The following is a 27,616-nucleotide window of genomic DNA, read 5'->3' on the forward strand; positions in this document are numbered from 1 at the left end:
TTGATTTTTTTATGACCAAGAAATTTAAGAGGTTAACAGACCCGTGAAGGCCACACAGGAAATGCCGAGTTAGGAACTGAATCGAGCCTCATTCTGTGGTCAGCACCTTTCCCTACCATCCTGTCTGGTGTCTAAGACCGGGGTCCACCGAGTGGCTTCTGCACCTTGAGAAATGTGTCCACTTTGCCAAACTTTTTTTTTTGAGGCACAGTCTTGCCCGTCTCCCAGACTGGAACGCAATGGTGCAATCTCGATCACTGCAACCTCCGCTTCCCAGGTTCAAGCGATTCTCCTGCCTGAGCTTCTCCGGTAGCTGGGACTACAGGCGCACGTCACCACGCCCAGCTACTTTTTGTATTTTTTAGTAGAGACAAGGTTTCGCCATGTTGGCCAGGCTGGTCTCGATCTCTCGACCTTGTGATCTGCCCGCCTCAGCCTCCCAAAGTGTTGGGACTACAGGCGTGAGCCACCGCGCCCAGCCCGCTTTGCCAAACTTCTTAGGTACCTGGGGACTGCCTCTGAGACCACAGAGAGTCTGTTCCAGACAGTGCACTGATATTCACAGGGTAAGGCTCTCCTGTTTAACAAACCAGAGCTTGCCCAAAAGTGCCATCTAAAGGCAAGGCATGCCCCAGACTTGCCTTGAGGGGAGCGGGGGAGTGGGTGGAAACTTGAGAAATAGGAATGGTGATTATGTGATGAAGGGTAACTCCTTCCAGTAACCGCTTCTTTTTTTTTGAGATGGAGTCTCGCTCTGTCACCCAGGCTGGAGTGCAGTGGCGCAATTGGCTCACTGCAACCTCTGCCTCCCAGGTTCAAGCGATTCTCCTGCCTCAGCCTCCTAAAGAGCTGGCTAATTTTTAACGTCACTGCACCTGGCTAATTTTTGTACTTTTAGTAGAGACAGGGTTTCACCATGTTGGCCAGGCTGGTCTCAAACTTCTGACCTCCAGACAAAGTGCTGGAATTACAGGCGTTGGCCACTAAGCCCAGCCCAAAGCTCTTTTATTTTATTTTGTATTTTTTTGAGATAGAGTTTTTGCTCTGTTACCCAGGCTTAGATCTCGGCTCACTGCAACCTCCATCTACCCGGTTCAAGAGATTCTCCTGCCTCAGCTTCCTGAGTATCTGGGATTACAGGTGCCTGTCACCACACCCAGTTAATTTTTGTATTTTAATAAAGACGGGGTTTCACCATGTTGGCCAGGCTGGTCTCAAACTCCTGACCCCAAGTGATCCACCCGCCTCGGCCTCCCAAATTGCTGGGATTCCAGGTGTGAGCCACTGCGCCTGGCCGGGGGACCACTTTCTTTCCAGAGCAACAGCAGCACTCATGAAAGCAAAATGTTTTCCTGTTCTGTGGGGCCCCTGAGGAAGGAAAGGGTTTCTGGGGATGACTGAATTTTCCAGGCAGCAGAGTGTTTAGAACCACCCAATACCATGTGCCCATCTGTGCCAGACACTGCGCTGGGTACTTTCCACGAGGCCTCTCTGAGAACCAAGTGTCAGCCAAGAGGGGGCCGTCAGCTGGGAGCCCTCTCTGGAGCAAGTGGCTGAGACTCATGAGAAGGTGGTGTTAAGGAACTCTCCTAGGATAACACCGTGGCAAGATGTCTACACTAAGGAATTCTCCGAGGATAACACTGTGGCGAGATGTCTACACTGTCACGGATGCCACAGCTATCCAGATGGGTATTTAAGAGATGGAGTTAGGAAAAGGAGACAGTTGCCACTTTGAAGGGGATATTCACCATGGGATGTCTGAGATGCTGGAACCACATCAAAGACTTTGCCAAGGAAACAGTGCCTGGGACTTTTATGTCTTTTCCTACTTCTCACGACATCAGAAAGAGCATCGACGTGGAAAGCTGTCAGCAAAAAATGCAAGGATAACCGGCCTTGTAACTTTGGGTGACGCAGCTTCCGAGATGCCAGGAAGGGGCTCGCTATTGTGGGGTTTGGGACTGAAAGCGTTCAGGGTCCTACCTGGTTTGCCCTTTCAAGGTCCGTCATGATCATTTCAATCTCGTCGGCCCTAGGAGGGTGAGAGGGAGAGAGCAGGTTAGTCACAAGGAGACCGGCTCAGGGGGTGACTGAGGGGACAGATTCCTAGCTCAGGGCTCGGGAAAGGCTGTGCAGACCCACGAGTCACTGCTGTCCAGAGAGGGGTGGGCTTGCACTGGGGGAAGAGACATGCTTTGCTGCCGTCATGCTCTCTCTTGATAATCGCATGTCTGGTGCACACGGGCTGCCGTGTTTGATGGGGTCCCAATCTCATCAGGGAGACATAACCATAAAAAGATAAAATACAGCGTGTTTTGCCAATGGTTCAAAAAGAGCTCTGAGCAGAGTGCTCTGAAAAAAAAAAACAGAGGAGGGAGAGAAGAATTCTCTTTGTGGGAAGGAATCAAGGAAGGCTGCAGAGGAGGTGATGGGAAAGTGGGGTTTTGAAGGGTGAGTAGAAGTTTTGCCAGGCTGGGGGTGAGAAGAGGAGCTGCGGAAAGGCTACTTTAGGAAAAGGCACTTGGCAGTGCAAGTCTTGCCAGGAATGAGGAAACCAGGGGAAGGCGGCCAGCTGGAGGTGAGGAGGGCGGGTGACGATGGAGATGCAGGCTGGGGACTGCACAGGCTGCGGTGCAGACTGCCTGACTTCATTGCTATGGCCCAGCCCGCTCGTAAAAGCAATTGTCCAGGTTCTGTCTTTTCTGGTTTTGTTTTGAAAGTACTTCTTGAGTAATCTGAAGGCAAATACACGAATGCAACATAGAGCATCATGAGAGAGGAATGTGGAGAGTGCTTTTTTTGTTTGTTTTTTGTTTTCAGACAGAGTCTCACTCTGTTGCCCAGGCTGGAGTGCAATGGCGCGATCTCAGCTCACTGCAACCTCTGCCTCCCGGGTTCAAGCAATTCTCCTGCCTCAGCCTCCCGAGTAGCTGGGATTACAGGTGGGTACCACCACGCCCAGCTAATTTTTGTATTTTTAGTAGAGCTGGGGTTTCGCCATGTTGGCCAGGCTGGTCTCAAACTCCTCACCACAGATGATCCACCTGCCTCGGCCTCCCAAAGTGCTGGGATTACAGGCATGAGTCACTGCGTCCAGCCTGGAGTCCTTTTGAGAAGGGCCTGGCCAACTCCAAAAGCCTGTGTGAGGTTAGAGCAGGACACCTGGGCAGACTACCTCCCCAGTGTCTGCAAGGAGGCTCTGAGGATGGTCTCTGTTAGAAGGCCACAGGCTGGGACCCTCTGTGGCCCAAGGAAGGTTTCAGCATGCCCAAGGGCCGTGGGGCCACTGTTACAGCCACAGGGACCTGGTTGGGTTGAGGGCTCTCGTGCTGTGGCTCCGAGTCCACAAGCACCTGCACTCTGATGCCTCCAGGATGCAATCCCACCCTCCCCAAGGCTCCTTCCTCATCTTGGCCTTGCCCGTCACTCATTCTCAGGGCCCTGTGCTCCAACAACTCCCACCACATGGGGGACCCCGAAGCGCCAGGCCTTCTGCTAGCCCTAGGCTTGCGCTGCCTGCCTGAATGCCTTCTCCTCCCAGGGAACCCCATCTCCTGCTTCCACCCCCTCTGCCCTTCCCAGACCCTCCCAGCAGCTCCGTCTCAGGGAGTGGCACAGTCCCTATTCCTAGCGTGCAGGCTTGGGTTTTCATTTGGTGCCCACACTGTGAGCTCTCTCCGAATGCTGGGACATAGGTCCCTTTTGCCCTATATCCCTAGAATTTGTCCTGTATTCACAGGGCTGTGTGTCCGATTGGATGCCAGAGTCCTGGACGAGGCCCATCCTGTCAGCGATGGGCAAGTCTACTCCTGGGGACGGCCCAGGGCACCAGACAGGCCTGACAATGAGAACTGTGTCCTTCAGAAACCTGCTTCGTGGTCCCAAGAAGGCAGGCACAAGTGACAGCACCCACGCACCCTGCTAGGGTCTGTCTCCAGCAAAACTGGTACTGAAATTTCCTCCCCAATGTGGGGACACTGGGAGGTGGGGCCCAGAGGGAGATGTCTGGGTCATGGGGCCAGATCCCCTCATGAATGGCTTGGTGCCATTCTCCTGGCAGTGAACACTCTCTTGCTCTGACCAGACTGGAGGAACTGGATTAGTTCCCTTGAGAGTAGGCTATCATAAAGCCAGGAACCTCCCTGGGTTTTCCCTCTTGGCATGCATCCACCTCCCCTTTGACCCTCTCTGCCATGTTATGACGCAGCATGGAAGCCCTCGCCAGGAGCCAGGGCCATGCCCTTGAACTTCCCAGCCTGCAGAACTGTGAGCCAAATAAGCCTCTTTCCTTTTCTTTTTCTTTTTTTTTTTTTTTGAGATGGAGTCTCACTCTGTCACCAGGCTAGAGTGCAATGGCACAGTCTTGGCTCACTGCAACCTCTGCCTTTTGGGTTCAAGCAATTCTCCTGCCTCAGCCTCCCGAGTAGCTGGGACTACAGGCATGCACCACCACGCCCAACTCATTTTTTTATTTTTAGTAGAGATGGGGTTTCACCATGTTGGCCAGGATGGTCTCGATCTCTTGACCTTGTGATCCGCCCACCTCGGCCTTCCAAAGTAACCTCTTTTCTGTATAAATCACCCAGCCTCCCTACGTCCGCTGGCAGTAGCGGGCTCGGGGCCTTCCATCCTCTGCCTCCCCTTCCCGGTGAGTTCGGACCCCCTTCTCCATGAAGACAGAGTCTAGCCTCCATGGTGGCACGTGCCTGTAATCCCAGCTACTCAGGAGGCTGAGGCAGGACAATTGCCTGAACCCAGGAGGCAGAGGTTGCGGTGAGCTGACATCGCGCCATTGCACTCCAGCCTGGGTAACAAGAGCGAAACTCTGTCTCAAAAAAAAAAAATCACCCAGCCTCAGGTATTCTGTTGTAGCAACAGAAAATGGGCTAAGGTACACCCTGAATGCTGAGAGGTGGAAAACCTGTCTCTAGGCCCCGGGGACTGGGGAATTTTTGCGACCTGAGGCTTTTGCAGCCTTTAACTGCATGCAGTGATTTGAGGCAGTCTTACCAACTCCCAGCAGCCTGAATAGGGAACAGATGCCTTGTGATCGGGTTCAATGTTCATTGTATCTGTTTGAAATAATATCCGGCTTTCAGACTGGTCTGAGAAAAAGTCTGAAAAAGCCTGTCAAGTGGCCTAGTTAAATGAAGCTATTTTTAGGTCGATTTCATGAAGAATGCAGTGTCTCTGTAAGATAAATACCCAAACTGGGCCTCTGTAATATAGCGCTGGGTGCAGGGAGTGGGGGAAGGACCAGGCTGCTTAAATGATGAAACATCCCACTGTATTCTCTCAAAGTGAAACCTCCAAGATCTAATGGAAAAATTGCTGTGCAAAGCTAGTCTACTACTGCAAATGGTAATTTCAAAAAATCGAAAGTGTTAAGGGTCTTAAAACACATCCGAAAAGGATAATCACCAGTCACCGCAGAAAGCTGCTACCTTGATACCCTGTGGATGAAGAATTCAGAGGGGAAACTCCTTCAGACACTAAGTAAAAGGCTGCAAACTTTTCATAAGGCAAATTGCAAAGCTTTTTTTTTTTCTTTTTGAGACAGGGTCTCACTCTGTCACCCAGGCTAGAGTGCAGTGGCGTGACCTTGGCTCACTGCGGCCTCTGCCTCCTGGGCTCATGAAGTCCTCCTACTTCAGCCTGTGGAATAGCCGGGACTAGGGCATACACCACCACACCCAGCTAATTTTTGAGTTTATACATATATATATATATATGGTAGAGAAAGGGTTTCACCATGTTGCCCAGGCTGGTCTTGAACTCCTGGGCTTAAGCCATCCACCCGCTTCGGCCTCCCGAAGTTCTGAGACTATAGACATGAGCCACTGTGCCCGTCCCAAATCACAAGTTTTAAACACAGTTTTGTGCTTCAATCAGTTAGTCAGTTACTTCTCGTGAATTCTAATGTCCACATGCGCAGGTCAAAACTGCCCTGGCTATCGGCATCATTCATTCACTCACTCATTCCACGAGCATTTCAGACACCTAAAAGTTTCCTGGTGCTGGAACGGGCACACAGAGATGCAGATACAGGTCCTGCGTATCTCACCAATGTTGTAGATTTAAAAGATGATGATGAAAACACATAGCTGCTGAGTACCCACAACAAGATATGCAGGGATTTGACAATTGCCTAAATCCTCTGAATGCACCAGCAGAGCTGGTAGCAGAACTTGGGAGGTGGCTGGGGACTGGTCGGGCTGGTGAGTAAAGACACACTGAATATGGGTCTAAGGTGAGGACTTTTCCTAATGGCTCCAGTGTGGCCCTATATAAGCCCGCTCATCTTTCTTTAATTCTGGCTAATTTGTTTTCATTTGAATACTTCTGCTCTGTTTGAGGCTGCTATTATTTGCATATTGTTGGCAGAGCTACCTTGGTCCTCCATGTCATTCAACTTTTAAGTTTTGCTATTTCTTTATCCTTTCCTGCTGCCTTCTAGATCAAGGTTAACTTGATCTAACTTGTCTTTAACAATTTATGTATTTTTCTTTTTTTTTTTGGAGACAGGTTCTTGCTCTGCACCCAGGCTGGAGTACAGTGGTATGATCACGGCTCACTGCAGCCTCCACCTCCTGGGCTCAAGTGATCCTCCCACTTCGGCCTCCCTAACAGCTAGAACTACAGGTGCATGCCACCATACCTGGCTAATTTTTCTATATATTTTTTTTTTGTACAGATGAGGTTTTGCCATGTTGCCTAGGCTGGTCTCGAACTCCTGGGCTCAAGCGATCCTCCCACCTCAGCTTCCCAAGGTGTTGGGATTACAGGCGTGAGCCGCTGTGCCTGGAGTCTATTTTCTGCTTCTTCTTTCTAGAATTCCTATCAGGCGGATGTTGGATCTCCTGAATCGATGTCTAATTTTCTTTTCTTTCTAACTTCTATATCTAGATCTCTTCAGTTGCTTTCTGGGAAATATCTTCATCTTTATTTTCCAGGCTTGTGTTTATTCTTTTATTTATTTACTTAAAAATTTTTGCTCATAGAGACGGAGTCTTGCTATGTTGCCAGGCTGGTCTCAAACTTCTGAGCTCAAGCAATTCTCCCGCCTCAGCCTCCCAAAGTGCTGGGATTCCAGGCGTGAGCCACTAGACCCGGCCAGCAATGTGTCCTTTCTTCTTTGCTCCTAAGTCATTCCATTTTTTACAGCTGTTACTCGGTCCGTTTGAAAGTCACCTGTTGGCTCCGCTTCACATGGCCAACATCTTCCTCTGTTTCCCTGAGTGCCTTTTGTGTGCTGACTCTGTCTTTGTGGCCCAGTTGTCCTGCCTCACATCACACCCACCGTTGGGGGTCTGGGTCTGTCTTTCAGAAGGGGTGCTCTCCTCTGGGGCCCAGCTGTTTCTGCCTGTGTCCTTGGGTCCCCCCGGGGGTGCCAGCTGCTCTTTCTGGCAATTCACATGGTAGGAGAACAGAGAAGCCTGCTGTGTCTCTCAAGATGAACTGAAGAAGAAAAACACATGGTAGGCATTCAACACCCTTTTGCTGAAGACAGGAAGGAAGGGAAGGGCACGGCCCCAGTTCCCGAGGTCCCTCCCTGATGGACGCCTCTCTTCTGCTGCTTGTCAACCAGGAAAACCCTCTGCCCAGGGAGCTGAGCCTTGAATCTTCCAGGAGCAGCAGGAAGACAAGGATGCCGTCTCCCTGGGTGCAACCCTCTGACCGTGAGTGTGGAGCTGAGAAGCTGGAGGCTTGGCTGCCTGGTGGTGCCGGGCCACCCCTGGCTGCTTTCACCCACTCCTCACTTTTGGCCTGGCTGTTGCAAGTGGCCAAAGGCCCAGGCATGGAGAACAGTGAGGTTACAGGGGCCCAGCTTTACACAGAGGTCGGCTTGGCAGGGCTGGGGTCTGCGCGGGTTGCGAAGCGGCATCCAGTTCCTGCCAGGTTTATGGGGCCTGGGTGGGGCTTGGGCACCTCCTGGAAAGTGCACACTCTCTGGATGTCTTCTCAGACAAGTGCATGGCTTTGGATTTTCATCAGGACACTCAATACCCAGAAAGCCATGCCTCATTCCCACAAGATTTCATGTCACTTATAAAAAATTAGTCACACTGACGCGGGAAGGTGCAAACTTGGCAGTCTGAGGCAATCCCTGGAAGTGAATTTCAAGTTTTCCATCTCCTGGTCAACTGTGCTTTGGTTACTAAGCAACTGCCAAACGAACCAAAATACTGAATGTGATAACAAGAACTACACTTACCTTTCACGACGAGAGCAACTCTCTTTTCCCCAAGCTTTCAAATGACAATGACGACACCACACTCTGCCATTTGTAGGGCAGGCCTATTACATACCAGGGATTGTGGTGACAGTCGGGCCTGAAGGGTCTGCTGTCCCCATTCACGGAAGGGACCAGAAACCAAAGGAGGAGACGATGGGAGGAACCAGGGATGCAGTTGGCGAGGAAAAGTTCTGATTATTATTTTAAAAGTCAGCCGGGCGTGGTGGCTCATGCCTGTAATCCCAGCACTTTGGGAGGTCAAGGCGGGTGGATCACTTGAACTCAGGAGTTGGAGACCAGCCTGGCCAACATGGTGAAACCCCGTCTCTACTAAAAATGCAAAAATTAGGAGGGCATGGTGGTGCATGCCTGTAGTCCCAGCTACTTGGGGGGCTGAGGCAGGAGGATTGCTTGATCCTGGGAGATTGAGGCTACAGTGAGCCAAGATGGTGCCACTACACTCCAACCTAGGTGACAAAGTGAGACCCTGTCTCAAAAAAAAAAAAAAAAAAAGTCCACGTGTTTCTTACTCATTTTTCTGATAATCCTTTTTTTATTTTTGATACAGGGTCTGATTCTGTCCCCCAGGCTGGAGTGCAGTGGTGTGATCACAGCTCACTACAGCCTTCAACTCCTGTCCCGAGCCCAAGTGGTCCTCCTGCCCCAGTCTGTCAAGTAGCTGGGACTACAGGTGTGCACCACCAAGCCCAGCTAATCTAAAAGAAAAATTTGTTTTTTGGAGATAGGGGTCTTAGAGTGTTGCCCAAGCTGGTCTTAAATCCTGAACTCAAGCAATCCTCCTGCCCTGGCCTCTCAAGTAGCTAGGACCATAGGCATGCACTACCACACCTAGCTAATTTTTTCTCCTTTTTTCTTGTAGAGACAATGTTGATCTTGCTGTGTTGCCCAGGCTGGTCTTGAACTCCTGGCCTGAAGCGATCCTCCTGCCTTGGCCTCCCAGAGTGCTGAGATTACAGGCATGAGACACTGTGCCTGGCCTGTTATTAATTTTTCTAAGGAGGTATTCATTTTCAAAAGCTGAAAGAAAAATACAACTAGCTAAGTAAATGCGATCAGGGCTTTGGAAGATGTGAAGTGTGGCCATCGGCGTTTGCAGACCAAGGAGGTGGGTCTTGCTTTGGGGCATCTCCTATCCAGTTTTTTCTTTTCTTTTCTTTTCTTTTTTTTGAGACAGTCTTGCTTTGTTGCCCACGCTGGAGTACAGTGGCACAATCTTGGCTCACTGTAACCTCTGCCTTCACGGTTCAAGCAATTCTCCTGCCTCAGCCTCCCAAGTAGCTGGGATTACAGGCGCACATAATCACAGCTAATTTTTGTATTTTTATTTTATTTTATTTTGAGACAGTTTTGCTCTTGTTGTTCAGGCCGGAGTGGAATAGCACAATCCTGGCTCCTCACAACCTCCACCTCCTCGGTGCAAGTGACGCTCCTGCCTCAGCCTCCCGAGTAGCTGGGATTACAGGCACCTGCCACCACACCAGGCTAACTTTTGTATTTTTAGTAGAGACAGGGTTTCATCATGTTGGCCAGGGTATTCTCAAACTCCTAACCTCAGGTGATCCGCCCACCTCAGCCTCTCAAAGTGCTGGGATTACAGACGTGAGCCACAGCACCCGGCCCCACCCCAGTCGTGATCATCCACTTTCTTTTTTTTTTTTTTTTTTTTTTTTTTTTTTTCGAGACGGAGTTTCGCTCTTGATACCCAGGCTGGAGCGCAATGGCGCAATCTCGGCTCACCGCAATCTCCGCTTCCTGGGTTCAGGCAATTCTCCTGCCTCAGCCTCCTGAGTAGCTGGGACTACAGGCACGCGCCACCATGCCCAGCTAATTTTTTGTATTAGTAGAGACGGGGTTTCACCATGTCGACCAGGATGGTCTCGATCTCTTGACCTCGTGATCCACCCGCCTCGGCCTCCCAAAGTGCTGGGATTACAGGCTTGAGCCACCGCGCCCGGCATGATCATCCACTTTCTAAACTGCTGCCTCCCCTGACTGAATTAATCCTGCCTGACAAACTATCCTCAATAAGTAATATGAAAATGCCCAGGGGTTAATACCACAACTGCAAATGTAATCTTGCAAGTGCAGTAATGAGTGAACTGGCATGTGCTTTCATGATGTGAGTGTCAACGGTACGACAAAGACCTTTTTATTCTCTTCATGCTGAAGGCTCCACTCACCACATCAGTGTCTGCAGGCTGACACTGGTCCAAAATCACTTATTTTCCGAAGTCCGTAATAACTGCACATATTGTTTGCTCAGCAAAATGATTTATTATAAAAATTTAGTTCTCTCACCTTTTTATGAGCTGACAAAACAGCTTCCACTGATCTATGGACCTGCCTCGCATTATGCTCGGCTCTGACCTCAAACAGTGAATAATTTCAGTTTGTCCTAGAATATGCAGCTCATTCAATCAGTTCCCTACACATCATTTCAGGGTATTCTCTGGGCTAACACACAGTTTTTATGAGGAACTGAAAAGGACACGGTCAAGGTCGATGGGAGGGAAATTATATCCACACCAGAAACTCTAGTATTTACTTTCACGCAAGCCTCCTGGGGGCTGACGTGTGGCACCAGGGCACAGGGTGGGCGCGTATTTCAATACCCAAATAAGCACGCCGACATCAGGAGCTGTTAAAACAAAGTATATCTACAAGGCAGTTGGAAAAACATACAGAACAGCCTTCAAAGACCAGTGTATCTTAGACTTGATGCAAAAGCCAATAGTCTCAGCCTGGTGTAGGGGCTCATGCCTATAATCCCAGCACTTTGGGAGGCTGAGGCAGGTGGATCACTTGAGGCCAGTAGTTTGAAACCAGCCTGGCCGACAAGATGAAACCCCGTCTCTACTAAAAATACAAGTGTGGTGGTGTGCACCTGTAATCCCAGCTACTCGGGAGGCTGAGGCAGGAGAATCACTTGAATCTGGGAGGCGGAGGTTGCAGTGAGCCGAGATCATGCCGCTGCACTCCAGCCTGGGCACCAGAGTGAGACTCTGTCTCAGAAAAAGAGAAAAGAGGCCGGGCGTGGTGGCTCAGCCTGTAATCCAAGCACTTTGGAGGCCAAGGCGGGCGGATCACCTGAGGTCGGGAGTTCAAGACCAGCCTGACCAACATGGTGAAACTCTGTCTTTTTTTAAAAAAAATAAAAATAAAAATAAAGAGAAAAGAAACACCAATAGTCTCAATACCAGACCATAAAATTATTTGGCACTGAAAGGAGAAATATGTACAGATTAATTCTTCCTGACTTCATAAAAAAGCTCCGGTTAGGTCTGATCAAGTGAACTCTCCGCTTCCACCCCAGGGCTGCATGTGATGACCTCCTCTGTCCTTAAGGGGGTCATTTTTCATGACAACCTACACCCCAGGTGAGGCTTCCTTAGCGCAAAGGGTAGAGGAAACGGACAGAGGTGGGGCTCACTGGACCTCACCCAGAAAGTCCAGGTCAGTGAAGCGGAGGAGATAGGGCCAGGCTCTGAGGAAAGTCCCTTGGCTCTGGGTCTGGAATCCCCTTAACTTGGGGGCTCAAGGAGTTGGGCAAGGGGTGGGGACAAGCCTATAGGAAAAGCTGATCAGAGCACAAATGCCTGATCTTCCGGAGAGGAAGGGCTGGTCTGCAGTCTCATGCAAGCCAAGGCAAGATGACTCCAGCAAAGGCACATCACCCTGATGGCTATGGGCCCAGCTCAGACTGAGAGAGGGCGCTCTCCCATCAATAACGCCCACAGGGCACCTACCCTGAACCACGTCCAAGGGAAACAAATGTCCCAGGGGCCGAGTGGGGAACGGCGCAGTGGCGCTGGCACTGGCTTCTCGCTAGCAAGCAGGAGTATGCCCTGCACACCCTACGAGCTCAGCAGGGATACGCCGGGAATGGGTGGGTGGGCAAGGACTCCTTTCCTGTCTACCCAGTGGCAGGTGCAAGGAGAGGGCAGCCACCAGCGATTCAGCACAGTGACACTCCAGAAAGCGGCATGAGGGCCTCTGCAGACACCAGGAGGAACAGCCTCCCGGAGGAGGGACATCCAGTCTGCACCCTGGAGGATGAGGACAGATATACTGAGCAGGGGACTCTGGGGCAGAGGGAGGTATAGTTGTCTAGAGAGATAGGCCACAGGGGAACAGAAGCCTGTTTGATTTTGTAACAACTTTTCAACGGCTCTCTTGGGGTTGCACGGCATCCCGTGACCACGTCTGCAAATAAGGACGGCAGAGTCTCTTCACGTTCCCTTTTGATACTTCTTATTTCTCGATAGAATACTACTCAGCCCTAAATGAATTAATGGCATTCACAGGAACCTGGATGGAACTGGCGACTATTCTAAGTGAAGTCACTCAGAAATGGAAAACGCAACATCGTATGTTGTCACACATAAGTGGGAGCTAAGCTATGAGGATGCAAAGGCATAAGAGTGACACATGGACTTTGGGGACTCGGGGAAGGGTGGGAGGGGGTGAGGAGAACAAGACTACGCATTGGGTGCAGTGGATACTGCTCGGGTGACGGGCGCACCTAAATCCCACACATCACCACTGAAGAACTTACTCACGTGACCAAGCATCACCTGTTCCCCCCAAATCCAAAACCTTCATATTTCTTTTTCTTGGACAACTGAACTGACCAGTGCTCCCAGAAGTATATTAAATACACAAGAATCCTGGTTTGGAGTCTGACTGATACATGGGTACCAGATCTAATGGCTCACCATGAAGCCATGTGGCTGAATTCTGGCTTTTTATATATTATATAATACATCCATTAATATGAAGTTATATATGTAACACATACATAGTTTTATATATATACATTTTTAAATGAAATATCCAACTATATTCCTATTTTATTAAGACTTTATAATAAAAGATGGGCATTTCTTTTTTTTTTTGATACGGAGTCCCGCTCTGTTGTCTAGGCTGGAGTGCACTGGTGGAATCGCAGCTCACTGGAACCTCTGCCTCTGGGGTTCTAGCAATTCCTGTGCTTCAGCCTCCTGAGTAGCTGGGACTACAGGTGTGCACCACCATGCCCGGCTAATTTTTGTATTTTTAGTACAGAAAAGGTTTCGCCGTGTTGGCCAGGCTGGTCTTGAACTCCTGACCTCAGGTGATCTACCCGCCTTGGCCTCCCAAAGTGCTGGGATTACAGGCATGAGCCACCGTGGCTGCCAAAAGACAGATATTGACGTCATTAGATACCTTTTTCTTTTTTTGAGATAGAGTCTCACTCTGTTACCCAGGCTGAAGTGCAGTGGCACAATCTTGGCTTACTGCAACCTCTGCCTCCTGGCCTCCCAAGTAGCTTGGATTACAGGCACACGCCACCACGCCTGGCTAATTTTTGTATTTTTGGTAGAGACAAGGTTTCACCATATTGGCCAGGCTGGTCTCGAACTCCTGACCTTGTGATCCGCCCGCCTCTGCCTCCCAAAGTGCTGGGATTACAGGCATGAACCACCGCTCCCGGCCCCATTAGGTATCTTTTAAGCATTTACAGAGCTAATGAAGTGGCTTTTCTCATCTGGCCTGCTAAAACGGTCAATCACCCTAACAGTTACTTGCTCCGTTTGGTTGTAGTGTATTCCTCATTTAATGTGCTCCACGATTCTATTTGCTCATATTTCATTTAGTATTTTTTCTTTCTTTTTTTTTTTTTTTTTTACCTGCAACTGTCTTTTGGTATTACTCGATGTTTAGTATTTTTTTCATACACATTTATATATAAGATTGGCCTTTAGTTTCTTCTGTCTTACTTTGGTTGAGTGAAGTCATAAGAAGTATTTTTTACTTATTAATTCATTTCTTAGAGACAGAGTCTCACTGTCGCCCAGGCTGGAATGCAGTGGCACAATCACAGCTCACTGCATCCGCTGGCTCCTGGACTCAAATGATCCTCCTGCCTCAGCTTCTGGGGCCACCACACCTGGCTAATCTTCGTACCTTTTGTAGAAATGGGGATCTCACTATGTTGCCCAGGCTGGTCTTGAAATGCCTGGGCTCCACTGATTCTCTGGCCTCAACCTTCTGAAGAGCTGGGATTACAGGCGCAAGCCATGGACCTGGCCCACATTTTCTTTATCCAATCACCCACTGATGGATACTTAGGCTGATTCCTTATCTTTGCTCTTGCGAACAGTGCTGTGATAAACATGCAAGTGTGGATATCCTTTTAATATAACGCTTTCTTTTCCTTTGAGCAGACACCCAAGAGGGGTCCATGCATTTCTTTTTGGCTTCTTCTCTCTCAGTTAGACCCCCATGTCTAATGGGCCAGGATGCCCTCAGCCTTCTGTGGGCCCAGGCTCTGCAGGAAGCAGAACGTCAGTGGGTGATCAAAGAACTGCTTTCTATCAACACCTTGGCTCCTTCTCCAGCTTTATTTCCACCTTCCAAACAATATCTATTCTTCTGAACAAAGGGGCCTGGGTGCAAAACTGCTTCCTCATCAGAGCCACTGTTCTGGGATTTAGGGATCCTTTACTTCTAGTAGGCTTGTGTTTTACAATCTGTCATCTGTCAGTAACACCTATTCCATGTCAATTTCCTTCTGCAGCTCAATCAACAAACATTATCACAGTTTCTTTACTCCTTTTTTTTTTTTTTTGTGAGACGGAGTCTCAGTCTGTTACCTAGGCTGGAGTTCAGGGGCGCAATCTCAGCTCACTGCAACATCCGCCTCCCAGGTTCAAGTGATTCTCCTGCCTCAGTCTCCTGAATAGCTGGGATTACAGGTGTGTGCCACCACACCCGGCTAATTTTTATATGTTTAGTAGAAACAGGGTTTCACCACGTTGACCAGGCTGGTCTTGAACTCCTGACCTCAGGTGATCCTCCCACTTCAGCCTCCCAAAGTGTTAGGATCACAGCCGTGAGCCACCATGCCCAGCCTCTGTAGCCTTGTTCTGTTCCTTGGAACTATCATGCTTGTCCTACCTTTAGGCCTAGGAAGCCATTCCCGGTCTCTACCCTACTGGCCCACCTCTGAGAGGCCTCTCCACAGCCCCAGTCTCCATTGTCCATTCATTTTGTTTCTGTTGCATTTATGCTGTCTTAAAGTGTCTTGTTTATATATTGATTACTCGCTTATCCACTGCCATAGTTCCAGAGAACACAGCAGGTACTCATGAAATACTGGTTGACCAAATATTTATTTATTAAATAAATAAAGTTGCATATTTGGGCAACCAGTATTTCCTGAGATGGAGTCTCACTCTGTCGCCCAGGCTGGAGTGCAGTGGTGCAATCTCGGCTCACTGCAACCTCCGCCTCCTGGGTTCAAGTGATTCTCCTGCCTCAGCCTCCTGAGTAGCTGGGAGTACAGGCATGTGCCACCACGCCTGGCTAATTTTTGTATTATTATTATTTTTTAGTAGAGACAGGGTTTCACCACGCTAGCCAGGCTGGTCTTGAACTCCTGACCTCCAGTGATCCACCTGCCTCAGCCTTCCAAAGTGCTGGGATTACAGGCGTGAGCCACTGAGCAGGACCCAGTTATGCAAATTAATGACACCTGTGCTACCTGAGGTCCCCTCTGCCTTTGAGAGACAGACATTCACTGGCTGGTATTCTAAAGGGCAGACAGGGTAGAATTCTTTTGCCAAACTGTAAATATGACTTTTAAGAAAAGAGCCTACAAGACATTATTGCAGAAGGAAAATGATTTGCTTTTCAGAGCATTTGAAAAACAAGGTAATAATAGCCTTGGGGGAAAGTATATGAAGACCCAGAATTAGGCTTCCTTTTGTCCCCTGGACTGTGAGGTGCTGGGGAGTAGATTCAGGTGGTCTGGCTCATCACTCATCACTCGTCCCTGTGCCCGAAGCGACTCTGCAAACCAGGTCAGGACTAAAGACACAGGGGCTGATGGGGAAGGGAAGGAGGAGAGGAGACTGTTTCTCAGGGAAAGGTTTTCTTGGCAGCCCTCATCTGTATGACCAACCCTATCTTTCATTTTCCACCCAACCACCTCTGCTTCGGCAGGAGTAGAGGGGAGGATGAAGCCATCTTGCATCTTCCAAGCCCCTGATCAAATGTGTCACATTCCAGGGTGGCCCCACCCCTCCCCAGTCAAGGGTCTGGATGGAGAGTCGGTCCAGTCCATGAAACTATAACCCTACAGATAACCTTCTGGAAATAGCGATTTTCATTTTTGCTGGAAGTAACACTGTGCCGAGAGACAGTTAAACGGCCAGGATGTCACCTCTGCCTGCTCAGAAATTAACCACAATTTGTTCTCTGGAGATTACCATTATATTAAATTTAAATGATACAACAGTATAACGATTAAAAACAAGTTTAGGCCAGGCTCGGTGGCTCACGCGTGTAATCTCAAGCACTTTGGGAGGCCAAGGCGGGCAGATCACTTGAGTTCAGGAGTTTGAGACCAGCCTGGCCAACATGGTAAAACCCCATCTCTACTAAAAATACAAAAATTAGCTGGGCGTGGTGGCGCATGCTTGTAATCCCAGCCACTCCGGAGACTGAGGTCGGAGAATCACTTGAACCTGGGAGGCGGACGTTGCAGTGAGCCGAGATCCCGCCACTGAACTCCAGCCCGGGTGACAGAGCGAGGCTCTGTTTAAAAAAAACAAAAAAAGTTTGGTTAAGTCTCATCTTTTCAATCCCAAACGGGAAGAAAATTTCCCTTCCTGCCTCACTATCTAGTTGACTTGTTCATGGGAAACGATTTCAATAAAATCTTCCTTGAGCTCAGTCTGAGTCTAGCTGATGAAGGAAGTAACCTCCTACCGCACACGCGGGGTCAATCTTCCACCTGTGCCAAACCAGCAGCACTGCTCCGGCCGGCTGGGTGCCCGCCAGAGTGTGACCCTCAGCGTGATCGGGAACAGCCTGTGACTGTCACTTGGGCTTCAGTCATCTCCAGGCAGGGAACGTGGGACAGCTGTGGCCCAGAGAATGAGGCTATGATGTTGCGTAATTCATTCGGCTTCTAGTCCTGAGGCCACGCAGTGACTCCAGGAATGAGCATCTGGGTTCATTGCTGGCTGCTTCCTGCATTTCTCTAGAGCTCTAACAGCTCTGCTCTACCCAAAGAAGTGAAGAGCGGGCTGGGTGTGGAGGTCCCTTTCTTTTTTAAAATCAAGTGAAATTAGAAAAATTGAGGTCTAGGCCGGGCACGGTGGCTCACGCCTGTAATCTCAGCACTTTGGGAGGCCAAGGCAGGCAGATCACCTGAGGTCAGGAGTTCAAGACCAGCCTGGTCAACATGGTGAAAACCTGTCTTAAAAAAAAAAAAAAAAGAAAGAAAAATTGAGGTCTAGAGAAAAGAGTGTGGCTGGCGGAAAATGGGTTGGAATTCTTCTCCACTAAGAAGAATTTTTATTTTATTTATTTATTTATTTATTTTTAAAGATGGGGTTTCACCATGATGGCCAGGCTGGTCTTGAACTCCTGACCTCAGGTGATCTGCCTGCCTTGGCCTCCTAAAGTGCTAGGATTACAGGCGTGAGCCACCACACTCAGCCTGTTTATTTATTTTTGAGATGGAGTCTCGCTTTGTCACACAGGCTGGAGTGCAGTGGCGTGATCTCAGCTCACTGCAACCTCCACCTCCCAGGTTCAAGCAATTCTCCTGACTCAGTCTCCCCAGTAGCTGTGATTACAGGCACCCGCCACCATGCCCAGTTACTTTTTGTATTTTTAGTAGAGACGGGGTTTCACCACGCTGGCCAGGCTGGTCTCGAACTCCTGACCTTAGGTGATCCGCTCGCCTCCGCATCCCGAAGTGTTGGGATTACAAGTGTGAGCCACCGTGCCTGGTTCTCCCATTCCCTTTTAGTTGTTTGACCTTGGACAAACTTCTGAGCTGGATAGTCATCTACCTATACAGGAGGAGCTATGAAATTCAAAGAAATTGGCGTGAGGATAAAACAAGAATGCAGAGAGAAAGGAAAACGTTTTGCAAACCACCAAGCTCCACGCCTGGATTCATGATGATTGTTCATGGAAGTCAGGACCTTCTCTTCTGGCAAGAGCTCTTATCCAGTACCTAAGACCATCAGGAGATCATCGCAACCACTCGTGAAGTGGCTTTTGGCCAAAAACTTCTAGCCTGAGTCTGATCAAACCTCTAGATTCAACTACAAATTTACAGGAATGTAAGAGGACAGAGGAGCATGATAAACTATTTCTGGGGAGGCAATCGGTAAAATCTCAATGGGGGGGCGAGGAATCTTTTCTGGACAAATGACCCCATTTCTGGCACAAATACATTGCAAGAAAAAGAAAAAGCAATGAAGAGGGAATCTGTACAACGACCAGGACTCAAAGACACACCAGCTAACTGCATCGTTTGGATCTTACTTGAATCCAAATTCAAAAAAAACTTGTTTTAAGGCGGAGTCTCACTCTGTCACCCAGGCTGGAGTGCAATGGCACGATCATGGCTCACCGCAACCTCCGTCTCCCAGGCTCAAGCGATTCTCCTGCCTCAGCCTCCTGAGTGGCTGGGACTACAGGTGTGCGCCACCATGCCCAGCTAATTTTTGTATTTTCAGAAGAGACGAGGTTTTGCCATGTTAGCCAGGCTGGTCTTAAGCTCTTGATCTTAAGTTATCCACCTGCCTCAGCCTCCCAAAGTGTTGGGATTACAGGCGTAAGCCACTGCGCCCAGCCTAAATTAAAAATAATTTCAGAAAATAAAACCATTTATGATGTTTGGGGACAACTAGAAATTTCAATAATGGCTAGATATACCTGATCGTATTGAAAAATTATGATTATTACTTTTACTGTTTTGTTTTTTTTTAAGAGAGGGTTTTGCTCTGTCACCCAGGTTGGAGTGTAGTGGTGCGATCATAGCTCAATGCAGCCTCAACCTCCTGGCTCAAGCAATCCTCCCACCTCAGCCTCCCGAGTAGCTGGGACTCCAGGTGAAAATTATTTTTGAATGTGCTAACTGCACTTTGGGAGGCCAAGGCAGGTGGATCACCTGAGGTCAGGAGTTTGAGACAGCCTGGCCAACATGGTAAAACCCTATCTCTATCAAAAATACAAAACTGGCCACGTGTGGTGGTGCACACTTGTAATTCCAGCTACTTGGGAGGCTGAGACAGGAGGACTTCTCGAACCCAGGAGGTGGAGTCTGCAGCGAGTCGAGATCTCGCCACTGCACTGTAGTCTCGGCGACACAGAGTAAGACTCCATCTCAAACAAAACAAAAAACAAAAAAAAGAACTGGCGGTCCTGTGCAGTCCACGTGATGCCAGACTCTGCTGACTTCAGCCAAGGTAGTTACCTTCCCAGAATCTTGTTTACCCACTTGTCAAGTGGAGAGAATGCACACAGAGAACACCTTTCTGTAAAAAGAATGTGACTTTAAAATAATAACACACCCTATGTATGTTTTTCTTTGACGTAAAAAAAGATTGGGCCAGGAGCAGTGGCTCACGCCTGTAATCTCAGCACTTTGGGAGGCCAAGGTGGGAGGATTGCTTGAGCTGAGGAGTTCGAGACCAGCCTGAGCAACGTGGTTAAGCTCTGTCTCTACAAAAAATTACTACAGAAATTAGCTGGGTGTGGTGGTATGCACCTGTGGTCCCAGCTATTTTGGACCACTTTGGAGGCTGATGTGGGTGGGTCGTTGGAGCCCAGGAGGTGGAGGCTGCAGTGAGCTATGATTGTGCCACTGCACTCCAGCCTAGGTGACAGAGCGAGACCCCATCTCAAAAAAAAGAAAAAGATTGTTAGCCAAGAATAGAGAACAGGAAGAAAATGAATCCCGGAAGGGACCTGTCATGGTGAGAGTCTTACGCTTAGGCGATGGAGGAAACTGAGGTGCAAGTTCCTGCTGTTGACATCGTGGGCTGGTAACCTGCCATCCATGGAGTCCCCTGGACATGGGACATTTACAAAGATGCAGGCAACATGGCAACTGCAATCCAGGGACTTGCCCCAACTGTGCCAGGAATCACGGGTGGATGGTAACCCGGTGGGAAATGGGGACCAGGTGTTGCTTCTTTACTTTCAGATTTGTTTTTATTATTACTTTTTTTTTTTTTTAATAGGTCTTGCTCTGCTGCCCAGGCTGGAGTGCAGTGCTTTGATCATGGCTTGCTGCAGGCTTGAACTCATGGGCTCTAGAGATCCTCCTGCCTCAGCCTCCCAAGTAGCTGGGACTACAAGTGTACATCACCACACCTGGCTAATTTTTAAATTTTTTGTAGAAACGAGGTCTCGCTATGTTGGCCAGGCTGGTCTTGAACTCTTTCTTGTCTTAAGTGATCCTCCCATTTCGGTCCCTGAATACCTGGGACTACAGGTGTGCACCACCACGCCTGGTTAATTACATTTTTTTGTAGAGACCAGGTCTTGCTTTGTTGCGCAGGCTGGAGCATGGCGGTGCAATCGTGGCTCACTGCAGCCTTGAACTCCTAGGCTCAAGTGATCCTCCTGCCTCAGCCTCCCAAGTAGCTGGAATTGCAGGTGTGAGCTATCACACCCGGCCCTAGTTTCAGACTTTGAAAAGTTGTTCAGGAAGGGCTGCTGTTCTATCATCTATACGCATTGTTTTTAACAGAGTCTCCTTCACGTTTTAGTGTGAAACTGCCAGCAAACTTTCCTCCTGGTGGGAGTACTGCTTGCCTAATTTCTGAATTCTCTCTTTCGGCACCACCTTTCAGGTTCTGTTTCTTTCCTGGTTTATTTCACCTGTGAGCATCCCGCCTGTAGCTGTCAATAGAGGCTGCCCAAGAATGTGCCAAATCGTATTTTGGGCAAGATGCGGGCTTCTCTCTCTCATCCACCTCCTACGCTGCACAAAAGACACACCACAGGGGAACAATGCAGACTACAGAGGAAGACTGCTAGGATTTCACAGGTGGGGAAACTGAGGCCCAGGGCACAGCAGTGCTGCCTGGGCTCAAGGGCATGGTGGGTAACCTGTCTATACCAAAAGCCCTGCTTTGACTCCCAAGTACAAGAGTTTCTAATGACTTTCTCCCCTACGTACTGTGCAGTAGGAACTGTTAAGAAAAGGTTGGGGCTGGGCGCAATGGTTTATGCCTGTAATCCCAGCACTTTGGGAGGCTGAGGTGGGTGGATCACGTGAGGTCAAGTGTTTGAGACCAGCCTGGCCAACACAGTGAAACCCTGTCTCTACTAAAAATAAATAAAAAAAAAATTAGCTGGTTGTGGTGGCGCATGCCTGTAATTCTAATTACTTGGGAGGCTGAGGTGGGAGAATCGCTTGAACTCAGGAGGCGGAGGTTGCGGTAAGTTGAGACTGTGCCATTGTACTCCAGCCTGGGCAAGAAGAGAGAAACTCTGTCTCAAAAAAAAAAAAAAGAAAGAAAAGAAAAAAAGAAAAGGTTGGGGCTGGGCATGGTGGCTCATGCCTGTAATCCCAGCACTCTGGGAGGCTGAGGCGGATGGATTACTTAAGGTCAGGAGTTTTTGAGACCAGCCTGGCCAACATGGTGAAACCCTATCTCTACTAAAAATACAAAAACAAATTAGCCAGGAGTGGTGGTGCGTGCCTGTAATCCCCGCTATTCAGGAGGCTGAGGCAGGAGAACCTGGGAGGCAGAGGTTGTAGTGAGCTGAGATCGTGCCACTATACTCCAGCCTGAACAACAGAGTGACAGAGTGTCTCAAAATAATAATAATAATAATAATAAAAACAAATAAAAAGAAAAGGTTTGGTGTCAGAGAAGCTAAACACAAGAATAAAAGATTTTTGATTGCAAACTAGTTATTACTCTCAGCTTTCTCTCCCTCCCCATCTCTAAGCCCAAACCTCCTTCCGGGGCCCACCTCCCTGGCTCAGGTCCCAAGTCCTGGTGCCTTCTGACTAACCGAAGCTCCTTGAACCTTCCTCCACCTGGTCTTTCCCCAGTAAAGTCAATGCTTGGCTCACCTGTGGCTTCAGAGTCTCTCTGGATTTGTCCACAGTTCCCTCCCCGCTTAACTGTCCTGCATTTAAGTTAGCTGGTGGTTTCCCGCACCCTGCAGGGCTGGGAAGTGAAACTGAAGAACCAGGCAGTGGAGGCATCAGAACATTCATAGGAAAGACAGCGTCCTTCCTCTTCCTCTCGCTGGCACCAAAAGTCTGCCTTTCGGCAGGCTAAGTGCCTTTTTTTAGGGCAACTTGAAAATGAATAATTCAGCAGTTCCTATTCTACTTGTGAAGTGTTAGACAAACAATTCAGATGGGGCCAGACTTGCTGGCCCCACAAAGACCGTCCGTTCCCTTCACTCTGACATCATCGGATTTGGCCATGAATCTTTAAGAATGCCCTCCATCCTGTCTAATCACTAAAATACCACAAAGGAAGTTCACAATACTTAGATGTAGTGAAAAAAATAGAAAGGTTAATTGCAACAAGAATTTTTCCCTCCTAGCTAAGCAAACAGTATATTAGGGTGGCATAGTAATACCGACTTTTTTTTCCTAAGATGGAGTCTCGCTACGTCACCCAGGCTGGAGTATAGTGGCATAATCTTGGCTCACTGCAACCTCTGCCTCCTGGGTTCAAGCAAATCTCCTGCCTCAGCCTCCCAAGTGGCTGGGATTACAGGCACCTGCCACCACACCCAGCTAATTTTTGTATTTTTAGTAGAGATGGGGTTTCACCATGTTGGCCAGGCTGGTCTCAAACTCCTGACCTCAAGTGATCCTCCTGCCTTGGTCTCCCAAAGCGCTGGAATTACAGGTGTGAGCCATCGCGCCTGGCCTCGATCTCTTAACGATAAAAAAAAAGTAGGTAGAGAATGTCTTAGTCACACCAGGTTATTGAAGAGTTGAGTGTTTTATCCAAAGCCAAGCCTTAGAAGTTACCTTCCCCACTGAGCTATTCCCCTGTAACTCTCAGACTTCACTTAAGAGCTTTATTGATTCTGTGTCTTGTATTAAATCCACCTGAAATACTTGGTTGGAAGTAGGGTAGTAAAAGTGTTAAGGTAAAAAAACTAAACAAAAAACAATTTATCTAGTTTGGTTATAGAATTTGTTTTCGGCGGAGTGGCTTGGACCTGTAATCCCAGGACTTTGGGAGGCTCAGGTGGGAGGATTGCTTGAGGCCTCAGGAGGTCGAGACCAGCCTGGGCAACATAACAAGACCCCACTTCTACAATTAAAAAAAAATAGCTGGGTGTGCTGACATGCACCTGTAGAACCAGCTACTTGGGAGGGTGAGGCAGGAGGATGGCTTGATCCCAGGAGTTTGAGGCTGCAGTGAGCTATGACTGTGCCATTGCACCCTAGCTTGGGTGACAGATCAAGACCCTGTCTTAAAAACAAAAACCAAATCATTTTGGAAAGGGTTTTTAATTTTTAGTAGAGATGGGTTCTCACTATGTTGCCCAGCCTGTCTTGAATTTCTGAGCTCAGGCAATCCTCCCAGCTTGGCCTCTCAAAGTGCTGGGATTACAGGTGTGGGCCACCATGCCTGGTTGGAAAGGAGTCTTTTTTTTTTTTTTTTGAGACAGAGTCTTGCTTTGTTGCCAGGCTGGAGTGCAGTGGCACGATCTCAGCTCACTGCAACCTCCGTCTCCCGGGTTCAAGCAATTCTCCTGCCTCAGCCTCCCAAGTAGCTAAGACTACAGGCATGCGCCACCACGCCCAGCTAATTTTTGTATTTTTTTTAGTAGAGACAGGGTTTCACCATGTTGACGAGGATGGTCTCGATCTCTTGACTTCGTGATCCACCCACCTCGGCCTCCCAAATTGCTGGGATTACAGGAGTGAGCCACCGCGCCTGGCCGGAAAGGAGTCTTATCGGACAAGACAGGCTGTTTCCTGTGTTCATGGTTGGATAATTTCAGGTGATAATAATATCTCCATTAGAAGGATGTATATCCAATAGCTGGCCTTACAGCTCAGGTATGCTTTTGATCATCAATGTATTAATACAATGTCATCGTAATTCTGGATAGGAAATTGGATTCAGTCACTTTCCAAATGCCAGGGTAGTCACTTCTCAGGTTTCAACTTACAGAAGGACCCTGGTGTCTAGCTCATACACTTCTTTTCTTTTTCTTTTTATTTATTTATTTATTTATTTATTTATTTATTTATTTATTTATTTATATATTTTTTAAGACGGAGTTTCGCTCTTGCTACCCAGGCTGGAGTGCAATGGCATGATCTCGGCTCACCGCAACTTCCGCCTCCCGGGTTCAGGCAATTCTCCTGCTTCAGCCTCCTGAGTAGCTGGGATTACAGGCACGCGCCACCATGCCCAGCTAATTTTTCGTATTTTTAGTAGAGACGGGGTTTCACCATGTTGGCCAGGCTGGTCTCAAACTCCTGACTTCAAGTGATCCGCCTGCCTTGACCTCCCCGAGTACTGAGATTACGGGCTGAGCCACTGCGCCCAGCCCAGATGAAAAATTTCTGAGTTTAGTGAAACTTAAAATGGCAGCTGGATTGTTTAAAACAATGTGATGAGAAGAAAATCTTTGTCTATGTGCGTAAACCCCAGGGGATCTATGTGGCATACCTCAAGTTGGTGAAAAATATTTACCATATGCCAGGGAATAAAGGCTTCTCACCACTAACTGATAACCCTGCTAAACAGCAGCTGCTTTGTAACGGGAGAAGAAGACAATCGCTGGAAATCCAGATAGCTTTAAAGAATTCACCAGCAGCAATTTGTAGGTCCAGAGTATTTTATAAAAGATCGGGTCTCATTGTAGAGGGAAGTGGCAAGGTTAATATAATGAAGTATAATTTGCTGCTGTGCTAGACATGTAATCTAATAATAGTACAGTATGATAAGAAAATTTAAATATATAGTTTTGAAAAGGTTTCAGAAGGGCTCAGTGGTTCTGTAACAGAAAGTGAATTTCAGTAACAAGAGGAGACTCAAGGCAGGGCTGATTAGAAGGTTCAGGGGACATTCAGAGGGTCATTTAGGCTGTTCACTCAATCTTCCTTAAACAGAAGAGAAAGCAGGCCGGGCGTGGTGGCTCACACCTGTAATCCAAGCGCTTTGGAGGCCAAGGTGGGCGGATCACCTGAGGTTGGGAGTTCAAGACCAGCCTGACCAACATGGTGAAACCCTGTCTTGAAAAAAAAAAAAAAACCAAACAGATCAGAAAGCCGAGGACGGAGGTACTATGAATTAGAAAAAACAAAAGGATCAATAATTCAATAATGAAGAGAAATTTAAGTTAAGACTTACATCAGTAAATGTAATTAGGCCAAATTTACCCATAAAAATAAAATACATATTTTAAAAAAATCCGCCGGGCATGGTGGCATGTGCCTATAGTCCCAGCTACTTGGGAGGCTGAGGTGGGAGGATCTCTTGAGTCCAGGAGTTCTGGGCTGTAGTGCGCTATACCAATCGGGTGTCTGCACTAAGTTTGGCATCAATATGGTGACCTCCCGGGACCGGGGGACCACCAGGTTGCCTAAGGAGGGGTGAATCGGCCCAGGTCGGAAATGGAACAGGTCAAAACTCCCGTGCCAATCAGTAGTGGGATCGCGCCTGTGAATAGCCACTGCACTCCAGCCTGGGCAACATAGTGACACCCCGTCTCTTAAAAAAAAATCCAAAAAGGGGCCTGGTGCAGTGGCTCACAGCTGTAATCCCAGCACTTTGGGAGGCCAAGGCAGACGGATCATGAGGTCAGGAGATCAAGGCCATTCTGGCCAACAGGGTGAAACCCCATCTCTACCAAAAATACAAAAATTAGCCTGGTGTGGTAGCATGCACATATAGTTCCCGCTACTTGGGAGGCTGAGGCAGGAGAACTGCTTGAACCCAGGAGGCGGAGGTTACAGTGAGCTCAGATCGTGCCACTGCACTCCAGCCTAGCGACAGAGCGAGATCTCGTCTCAAAAAAAAAAAAAAAAAAAAGAAATCCTAAAAGGGTGGTAGAAATACATTTTGAGTAAAAAGGCAATGATTAACTAGATTTTTTCTTTTTTTTGGAGACAGGATCTCATTCTGTTGCCCAGGCTGGGGTACGGTGGTACGATCTTGGCTCACTGCAGCCTTGACCTTCTGGGCTCAAGCAGTCCTCCCTCCTCAGTCTGCCAAGTGGCTAAGACTATGGTGAGCACCACTATGCCCAGCTAATTTTTAATTTTTTTTTTTTTTTTTTGAGACGGAGTTTTGCTCTTGTTACCCAGGCTGGAGTGCAATGGCACGATCTCGGCTCACCGCAACCTCCGCCTCCTGGGTTCAGGCAATTCTCCTGCCTCAGCCTCCTGAGTAGCTGGGATTACAGGCAAGCGCCACCATGCCCAGCTAATTTTTTGTATTTTTAGTAGAGATGGGGTTTCACCATGTTGACCAGGATGGTCTCGATCTCTTGACCTCGTGATCCACCCGCCTTGGCCTCCCAAAGTGCTGGGATTACAGGCGTGAGCCACCGCGCCCGGCCTTAATATTTTTTTAGAGAGAAGATCTCACTACGTTGCCCAGGCTGGTCTCCAACTCCTGGGCTCAAGTCATCCTCCTGCCTTGGCCTCCCAAAGTGTTGAGGTTACAGATGTGAACTAGTGCGCCTGGCCAACTAGATTTTTTAAAAAGACTAATTAAGGTAAGATTTGAAGCCAGACTAACCAACATTAAATGTAGCATAAAGACGTTTAGGGAGAAATAAGAAGTGCTAAACGGTACAGTAAATAGAAACATAAGCTTCAACTTGTCTTAAATAATCAAGCAAGAAAATCTAGAAAACATGTAAAATAAAAACGGAATAAAACATATTATATATAAGTGTAATCCTACTATTAGGTTGGTGCAAAAGTAATTGCGGTCTTGCCATTACTTTTTTTTGAGATGGAGTTTCTCTCTTCTCGCTTAGACTGGAGTACAGTGGTGCCATCTCGGCTCACTGTAACCTCTGCTTCCCAGGTTCAAGCAATTCTTGTGCCTCAGCCTCCCTAATAGCTGGGATTACAGGCGCCCATCACCACGCCCAGCTAATTTTTGTGTTTTTAGTAGAGATGGGTTTCGCCATGTTGGCCAGGGTGGTCTTGAACTCCTGACCTCAGGTGATCCGCCTGACTCAGGCTCCCAAAGTGTTAGGATTACATATGTGAGCCACCGAGCCTGACCTGCCATTACTTTTAATGGCAAAAATTGCAATTACTTTTGTACCGACCTAATAGAAAATGAACTACTCCACTAGGAGAATCTAACACAGTTGCCGGGTCACATGGAATCTAAAAACCAGGTCACAGTTCAATTTACAGAGGGGAAATCACTGGAGCATTTGGTTAACATGGAAAAGGACACGGGCTTAAACCAAGATCCTGTGTTTCTTCCCAGAGATATAATAGAAATGAAAGAAGAGGATCAGAGGTTCTGAGTGTCACAAAGGGCGCACATTCACTACCAGTAGGTAATACAGTCCCATGCTCCCCAAATCCAA

General features: G+C 48.3%; 1 protein-coding gene across 6 annotated transcripts in view; it reads right to left on the bottom strand.

Moving 5' to 3' along the window:
• The window catches only part of CUX1 (cut like homeobox 1), a 465,449-nt gene that overhangs the window by 123,877 nt on the left and 313,956 nt on the right, over nt 1–27,616 (bottom strand). For all 6 annotated transcript variants that reach the window (XM_064375707.1, XM_064375706.1, XM_064375705.1 and 3 more), the window contains exon 9: nt 1,987–2,035. In XM_064375707.1, coding sequence (XP_064231777.1) covers nt 1,987–2,035 — 49 coding nt within the window. The remainder of the gene's footprint in view (nt 1–1,986; nt 2,036–27,616) is intronic.

This window comes from Aotus nancymaae, unplaced genomic scaffold, assembly GCF_030222135.1.
Source record: "Aotus nancymaae isolate 86718 unplaced genomic scaffold, 86718_ANA_hifiasm-v0.15.2.pri h1tg000012l, whole genome shotgun sequence".
Lineage (NCBI taxonomy): Eukaryota > Metazoa > Chordata > Mammalia > Primates > Aotidae > Aotus > Aotus nancymaae.